At 44.3% G+C, this 8689-nt stretch overlaps 1 protein-coding gene and 1 non-coding gene across 2 annotated transcripts; both read left to right on the plus strand.

Moving 5' to 3' along the window:
* Positions 1-797: 797 nt before the first annotated feature.
* On the plus strand, positions 798-8476 carry slc22a7a (solute carrier family 22 member 7a). Its single transcript, XM_023413354.2, has 10 exons — positions 798-1224; positions 2254-2357; positions 4827-4981; positions 5146-5314; positions 5391-5514; positions 5919-6028; positions 6104-6318; positions 6425-6533; positions 6945-7151; positions 8054-8476. The coding sequence occupies exons 1-10, from the start codon at positions 874-876 to the stop codon at positions 8139-8141; spliced, it is 1632 nt and encodes a 543-aa protein (XP_023269122.1). The 5' UTR covers positions 798-873; the 3' UTR covers positions 8142-8476.
* Positions 2665-2736, plus strand: trnap-ugg (transfer RNA proline (anticodon UGG)). Its single transcript has one exon. It is a non-coding gene; the product is annotated as a tRNA-Pro (tRNA).
* Positions 8477-8689: the final 213 nt, after the last annotated feature.

Raw genomic sequence — 8689 nt, forward strand, 5'->3', positions numbered from 1 at the left:
CTAACACCCTGCTGCTGTCTGCCCCCCCCCAACAACAACAACAACAACAACAACAACAGCAACAACAACAGCAACAACAAGAAAAATCTGATTGGATAACTCTGTTTCCATGGTTTAGGACAGTAACTGTAGAAATGACGCTAAAATTAGAATTAGTGAGAAAACCTATAAGATGAAAGAGATTAAATAAAACATTTATGTTGCTGATTTGTTTTGTTTTGAAGACCTATAGAGTTCTGAGGTCCCTCACCATAAAATCTAATGATTTACGTTATGAGGACTCGCTTTCTGTCTCCATAAGGAAGAGATTATCTACTATTTTATTCACATGTTGCACTGTTTTTATGAACCTAAGACTTTGGTAAACCAAAGTGAAGCACAAAAACAATTCATCCACATCAGTAAAGGTTTGTTTTCACAAGAGATCTGAAGAATTTCAAAAAAACTGGGCTTAGATTTTTCAGCATTTGGGACGGTCAGAAAGGGGCGTCATGATAGAAAGAGCTGAGATTGCTCTGAAAACTGTGATATAACACACTTGGGTTTTAGGTTAAGCGAGTACCTTAAGAAATAACGTAGAACTCAAGAAAATAACTATTGACCTCAGAGGGTTTAACCTGAACCTGATTCTAACCTGAGCCCTAAAACCAAGTCTGAAAGCCCTTTGAAGTTGTGAGGACTGGCCAAAATGTCCTCACAACATTAGTTAAGACATGTACACACACACAGCCAAGCCCCTCCCCCTCAGTGTGTTTTCTCCCATAGTGTAAGCAGCTGCAGACAGAATGAGACAAACATCGAGCAGGGACAGTTCAGTCGTGTCACACTCCGTAACTCAGGACTCACAGATCTCAGCTCTTCCATCTCGTCACCATGCGGTTCGAGGAGATCCTGGACGAAGTTGGCGGCTTCTCCAAGTTCCAGTTCCTCCTGCTGTTCATCCTGTGCCTCCCCCGCGCCATCCTGCCCCTCCACTTCCTCCTGCACAACTTCGTGTCTGCCACCCCACCTCACCGCTGCGCCCTCAGGATCCCGGAGGACAGGGCCGCCAACCCCGAGGTGCTGGCCCTCAGGATCCCCCGTCAGGATGACGGCTCCCTCAGCTCCTGCCGAGTCTATGACCCGCTGCTGACCTTTGACCTCAGCCCGGGAAACAGGACAGCACCTTGTCCTCATGGCTGGATCTACGACCGATCACAGTTCAGCTCCACAACAGCCACCGAGGTAAAGAGAGGCAGAAACAAAGATGAAGCTCAAGTTAATGTATAAATATTTAAATTTATTCAAGAATTTTTATAAGTTTGTTTTTTATTAAAAGCCCTGGAAACAGGTGAATGAAACCATGTGAAAGAAAAGGTTGAATTTCTGTTAACTGCTTGTACTGAGATGATATAAAACAACACAAACTTAAATAAATCTGTTTCCTTTATTTTCATTCTCACCGAATTAGATTTTTATTTCTCAGTCTAGGAACATTTTTATCAGTTGTCAATTGGTTTTTACAGTCTGTGGTTTTAGTACAAAGATTTGTTGTTTCACACTGTGTCTCCTAAAAATCATGTTTAGATATGACAAATGTGTTTTTTCCAATTACATAGTGGTGACATCTTTGGCCCGTGGTTCTCAAACCTTTTCACATCAAAGACCCAAAACTGAACCAAATTAGATAACAGACCCTGATAAGACTTTCGTTTTTAGATGTTTTTATTACAGAAAATGTTTAAACCAATAACCAAAATAGTCATAATATACGTTCTCTCATTGTGTTACTTATCTATGGTTTTACAGCAAAAATAAATGATTCCCCTTTTTGCCGGGGACCCCCAGGAACCCCCTCAAGGACTCCTGGGAGTTCCTGAACCCCACTTTGAGACCACTGGTTTAGCTCTTTGGTTAAGGTTGGTGGTTCTGGTTTAATGTATGTAAAACAGATTGTGAACTTTTTCTGTATTAAACCAGACCAGGATCTTTCTCTAACCTGGACCAAGCTACAGCTTCTTGAGCTGCAGTCCCTCTAATGTCCACCAGGTGCTGCTCCAGGAAAACACCCAACTTCTCTCTTCAAATACAGAGCCGATGAAGTTTTTAGCATTTCAGCTCTCAGGAGATAACGTCCCGTCCTCTGAGTGCAGAAGGAGAAAATAACTGTCATATTATCAAATATTAAAGTTCAGAGAAAGGTGTGATTCAGAAACCTGACATCACAGGCAGGTGTGATACAGTCTGTGGTCTAACCTGTGTGTGTCTCTACAGTGGGATCTGGTGTGTGACGACAAACAGCTGAATCAAGCTCTCGCCACATACTTCTTCCTCGGGGTCACGTTTGGAGCCATCCTGTTCGGACAGCTCTCCGACAAGTGAGTTCTTCTGATCCCGCTGTGACCCTGAGCAGAGGTCATTACTACTGATATCACCTCCTTATTAAGGACTAAAGTTATGGAGAACTGAGGGCGTGGCCTTTTTGAGTGACAGGTGGGTGAGTGAGGTCTCAGCTCCACACACCCTTTTTGGATTAGCAAGGAGTTAGGGGCGTCAGATACTGCCAAGATGGCAACAGTGAGGCAGCTCACTCTGAGCTTCAGAAACCTGTGGTTGACATCATTTACAGTCTGTGGTTGACACTATAGATGGTTGGTATTTGTGTTTCTGTGTTGTTGTCATCGTGGCTCGTTGGTCTAGGGGTATGATTCTCGCTTTGGGTGCGAGAGGTCCCGGGTTCAAATCCCGGACGAGCCCTTGGCAAACATGGGGTCTCATTAAGTCTGTCTATGACTTGAAATGACAAATGAATTATGCAAATGTGACTTTTAAAAGACATGCAGTCCATTATATGTCAAAAACTTGTGGGAGAACTTGTTTCTTACTTTGAGTATCAGTTACAACAGTTCAGTGTTTTATCTATAAAAGGGTGACCTGATAGCCAAATGGTTAGGGTGCATACCACATGGGTTCAAGTACGCTGAGCAATGAGCCCCGGGTTTGACTCCTGGCTGACAAGACCTTTTGTTGCCTGTCATTCCCTTTCTCTCTCCCTGATTTACCTGTCTGTCTCCACTGACACTACCTAATAAAAGCATAAAATGGCCAGAATAGAATAAAATTACCCTGTAAATCGGGGGCTCTTTTATATAGTGTGACTTTTTACAGTGTGGTGTATGTGTTTACAGTGCAGCCAAACAAACTTGTTTAATTAACAAAGTAAGTAACTAATCACCATTTTCGCATCATGAGCAACCTTGATCTGAATTCCTGCTGCACGCAGAGTCGGTAGCTTTACACACAGCTGCAGGACACAGTGACAGCAGCTGGTTAAGGAGCTTGACCGCTGTGTTGTTTTGTGGATGCACGTTTGATTTGCGATCGTGGCGCTAGCTAACATCAGTGACTAATACTTTGTGTTTCCTCTGGCAGTCGCTCTGTGTCAGTCCAGTTCAAGTATTTTAATGTGAAGGATCAGACGCAGGAAATGTTAGTCCGATGGCGGTTTACAATGTAAAGTCTGAATAAACACTTTTAACAGTCATGATGGTAATGTTCAGTCTCTTATTCACAAAACCAGTTTAATAAATAGGAAAAGCAAGGAAAGAATCGATTATAATATGATGAGGAGATTAATCTTCTCATATCAGATCAGTCTATTAAAATATTTTTCTCCAGTGTGACTGGAGCAAAAGAGTTTAAAAACCAAAGTCATAATCTGACCAATGGTCTCTTCATGTATTTCTAATATTCATTAAAGCCACAAAGCGATGCATATTTACTTTACCATTGTCCATCAAAATGTTTTACCTACAGCATGTGACCAAAACATCACCAATTACTGCCAAGATGGCAACGGCAGAGGAGCTGACTCTGAGCTTCAGAAACCTGTGGGTGATGTCACAGAGGCGACGTCCATCTTTATTTACAGTCTGTGCTTCTTCCTTTAGACGGTTGATGGAAAACATGAAAACATGAGCGGCAGAAAAACAACATTTCTCCTCACAGGTGCTTCTGAGCAGCAACAATCTTCAACAGTAAAACTGCAACTTGCAACTTTTGTTCAGTCAAAGTCAGCTGCTGCTCTGCTGTTTGTGTGTGTGTGTGTGTGTGTGTGTGTGTGTGTGTGTGATAACTAGTCTCCACGTGACATATATATTGAATGAGCCCAAAATGTCAGTTACCTAATGAGTCAATTGATTAAACAGAGAATACTGTCTCCAGAAGATTGCATCTCTGCGCACGCACGCACGCACGCACGCACGCACGCACGCACGCACGCACACGCACACACACACACCTCTTGCTCTGATGTGGTTGTGTTTGGTTTAATTCTGGCTCCAGACAGCTCGTTCTGACCCGTGGAGCTTCAGACAGATAAATGAGATCACGATGACTCTGGACTAGGTTTATCAAGTACTAACAACCTGTCAATCAAACACAGTCTCCTGAACGCTCCTTGTTTATGTCCACAAAAGCCATCGATTATTTTTTTATTTTTCAAAATGAGGAAATCAGTTTAAGGTCGACTGTGCTGGAGATTTTGATCATATCACATGATCTCCATCAGCAGATAGAGTTTGCCCATTTGTTCTACAGTTGCAGATATTAAAGCTTCTGACCACATTAAAGACTTCTGATCCACGCCTGTTTAAAAGTCAGCAGCCGTCCTGGAGCTTTTGATCGTGTCACACTGAGCAAAACTTAACTGAACCTCGACGCTCCAGAGTGAAGAATGGAAATCTTATGGTCATCAGTTCTGTCATAACTGAGCGAACTCCACGTGCAGAAGAAGATCATGTTATTTGTTAGAAACTGCAAAACTGACGTGTGTTTTTGTGCGGCAGGTTTGGTCGTAAGTCGATGCTTCTCGTTGCTTTTATCGCCGCCACCATGCTTGGTTTCACCTCGGCCTTCTCCACCTCCTACGTCATGTTCGCCATCTCCAGAGCGCTCTGTGGCGTGGCCCTCAGTGGACTCTCCATCATCGGCGTGGTCCTCGGTAAGACACATCTCGAACTGACTGTCTGCACCGTGGCGACACTGGTGTGATTTTACAATGAAAATTTTGCAGAAGGATGGAGAACTCGGACGCCAGAGAGCGACCTTCGTTACTGTGTTTCATCTCACTGACGGCTGTTTGGTGTCGCCGCCGTCTTCCTGCAGGTATCGAGTGGACGGACGTGAAGCACCGGACCTTCACTGGTACCGTCATGAGTTTGTCATGGAGCGTGGGGAACATGTTCCTGGCCCTGATGGCCTACTTCATACGAGACTGGAGACACCTGACGCTGGCGGTGACGGCGCCCTGCATCGCCGCCATCATCTCCTGGTGGTAAGTCCTCCACATTGTCAGTGAATATCTTCGTGTCTGTGTTTTTCAAGAGCCAGATTCCTCCATGTGTTTTCAGGTGGCTGCCAGAGTCGGCCCGCTGGCTGCTGGCCAACGGCAAAGTGGAGGAAGCTCAGAAGTATCTGGTTCAGTGCGCCGAGATGAACAGGAAGAACGAATACACATCCAAATTGGACACTGAGGTACCAGACACACCCCTCCACCTGCTGTCAATCAAACTCAGACACGCCCCTCCACCTGCTGTCAATCACACTGACACGCCCCTCCACCTGCTGTCAATCACACTGACACACCCCTCCACCTGCTGTCAATCAAACTCAGACACGCCCCTCCACCTGCTGTCAATCATACAGACACGCCCCTCCACCTGCTGTCAAACGTACAGACACCCCCTCCACCTGCTGTCAATCACACTGACACGCCCCTCCACCTGCTGTCAATCAAACACCCGCTGAAATGAAAAGTGTTTCTGATCTTTATCTTCGTTTTAATTATAAAAACCATTAAAAAACACAGCGACATTATTCCAGGGATGACTCCTCAGTTGAACTGTAACGTGCTGTAGTCTCAGTGTTGATTGTTTCAGGCTTTAGGGAAGGTGATGGTGTCTGAGGTGGCCGAGAAGAATCACTCTTACCTGGATCTGGTCAAAACGCCTCAGCTGAGGAAGATCACCCTCTGCTCCGGATTCTTCTGGTAACTCATCACGTCGATGAAAACGTTGTTTGTCTGCCGTGTGTGTTCATACTGACTGTGTTGCTGCACCTCCAGGTTTGCTGTTGCCTTACTGTACTACGGGATCAGCTTCAAGATCTCAGGTTTCGGGGTCAGCATCTACCTCACGCAGTTCATCTATGGAGCCATCGAAGTTCCCGCCAAAATCCTCACCTTCTTCGTCCTGGACTGGATCGGTCGGAGAAACGGCCAGGCGTGGTTCCTGATCACGACCGGAGCCCTGATTGGAATAAACACAGCCATACCTTTAGGTCACTTCACTTCCTTACATTGCGATGAGCTCTATCTTACCTGTCTGCACCGATGTGCGTCGACGTCGCCAGACCCTCACACCTGATCGATCTGCTTCTCTTTCAGACTACTCTGTGCTTCGAACGTGCATCGCCGTGATGGCGAAGGGTTTCTCTGAGGCGGCGTTCACCACCGCGTTCCTCTACTCGGCAGAACTCTACCCAACCATCCTCAGGTAAAACCCGAACCTTAAACCAGGAGAGTCAGCATAAAGGACCAACGTTGCTTTTACTCACAGAACATTTTTAAACCTGACTGGAAAATTACATTCAGTCAGCCAGTTTTTTTTTTTGTTTCAAACCAAAAACCAAAGAAATGAAAAACCATGGGATTTGATAACAAAAATGTAAAGACTTTTTTGGTTTAAAACAAAAAAATGAAAGTACACAGACCATTTGGATTATTATTACTGATGCATTAATGTGAAAGTATTGTTTTAATATTGGCATGAATGCAATCAGGAAATTTCATAGGAGGGGTGTTCAGGAAAGGTGAAAGGTTCTTGTTCTGGACCAAGGTGTTGGGCCCACCTTTCTGTGCTCAGGCCCTCAGACAGTGAATGAGAGGTTGTGTTGTTGTTGGACAGGCAGTGCGGTCTGGGCTACACCTCCTGCCTCTGTCGGATCGGGAGCTCTCTGGCTCCGATGATCATGCTGTTGGAGGATGTCTGGCTCTTTCTGCCGCCGCTGATCTTCGCCGGGACAGGGATAGTGAGCGGCGGCCTGGTCTTCCTGCTGCCGGAGACGCTCAACATCCGTCTGCCCGAAAACATTTTCGACATCGAGGAGGGAAGGTACAGCCACTCAGGCATCTTCTGTTCTGTCCTCATGAACACAAATACAACACAATTGCTAACACATGCAGTCAACATGCCCATTACAGGAACATGTGATGTATAAAAAGAAGCAGATTTAGGTCCAAAACCAGGTCATTTTGGTCATATTGTAAAGAGAAGTTCTGAAAAAACAGCAACGACAGAACGGAGGTACCTCTACTGTACTTCCATTCTGTCGGGGGGGCACACAATGAATATGATATATGTCTGGAAAATAAGAGTTTGCTGATGCTTACGTGCTGACTTCACTAAAATTCAGAGACTGTCCTCCTGTAAAGACACGAGCCCACAGGTCGTCTGTGCAGCAGGTTATTATGACATCATAGTTAGGTTTTCTTGCTAGGCGACATCTAGTGGCCATAGTGATGATGACAGGAGCGAAGGGAAAAGTGTCGGTGACGTGATATAAAGACAGACAGAGTCCACGTCAGGGGGAGGTGTTGGTGGATGGATGAACATGACACAGGAAAGCGGTGTGTTCGATTCCCATGTTGTTATTATTATCCATGACCGTTCGTTGTTATTACTGTAACCATGACAACAAAGATCGTCTAATGTTGAGGGAGTGCTTATTTTAACCCAAACCACCATGTTTTCCTAAACGTAATCAAGCCATGACTGTTGCTATAGTAACCAATAACAACAAAGGTAGTTACGCCGCTGTAGGAACAGTCCACGTGTTTATTATTGTAACCATGGGTACTGAGGGTCATATCAGAGGGTTGAAAAGAACGACCGATTGGATTGGAGGACTGGTTACAAATTCAAGATGGATCCTTTTGTATCAGCTGGTCTAACAACATCAACAACAACAGGAAATAGTTTTCATTAAATTTCTCTTTTTCTCACTTCCTGTTCAGACACAGGCAGAGTGACGCGGACGGAGATGCAAATATTGAGCTGAAGAAAATGAACCAAGAAGACGAAACAACAACGTCACAGGACTGATCAGGTTTTCTTCCTCGTTGGTTAAGACATGAGTTGTAGCTGCAGCCTGTGGGGAGGCTGCAGACTGACGAGGGTGGATTGGTGCTTTCTGATTTTCATTTAAACCTCAACTGTATATTAGAGTAGAACTATCTTTATCGTGTGCTCGTGACACACCTGACACAGGTGGGAGTCGTCATTAAAGACTGTTTTTTTAATACTGTCAAATACCTGCTGCTGATGTTCAGCTGTCAATAACCTGACTAAGTTCTGAGTTAGGTGATACATAACTGACCTGACACGTACAATATCTTCTGATATCAAATGAAGACTATGCAAATAAAATGTTTTATGCATATTTGTCTTCTTTACATTTTTTGTCTGCCATTTTCTCACCTAAGAAACTAATTTCCTTTAACATCACATTAATTTCTTCTTCACTGAAGTTTCTGACAAGTCTGCCATTAGAATAAAAACAACAATGAAATCACCATTTTACAAAAATACAGCAAAAAAGGAAAAGAAAGAGTCTGGCAAGAATCAAACTCTAATATTTTATAGTATCAATG

This window comes from Seriola lalandi, unplaced genomic scaffold, assembly GCF_002814215.2.
Source record: "Seriola lalandi dorsalis isolate HSWRI2012SDOR001 ecotype SW California unplaced genomic scaffold, Sedor1 jcf7180002054515, whole genome shotgun sequence".
Lineage (NCBI taxonomy): Eukaryota > Metazoa > Chordata > Actinopteri > Carangiformes > Carangidae > Seriola > Seriola lalandi.

Coding starts and splice junctions, on each gene's coding strand:
- slc22a7a (XM_023413354.2), top strand. CDS start 874: ATGCGGTTCGAGGAGATCCTGGACGAAGTTGGCGGCTTCTCCAAGTTC. Junction 6,534..6,944: donor CTCTACCCAACCATCCTCAG/GTAAAACCCGAA, acceptor GTTGTTGGACAG/GCAGTGCGGTCTGGGCTACA. Junction 7,152..8,053: donor TTCGACATCGAGGAGGGAAG/GTACAGCCACTC, acceptor CTTCCTGTTCAG/ACACAGGCAGAGTGACGCGG.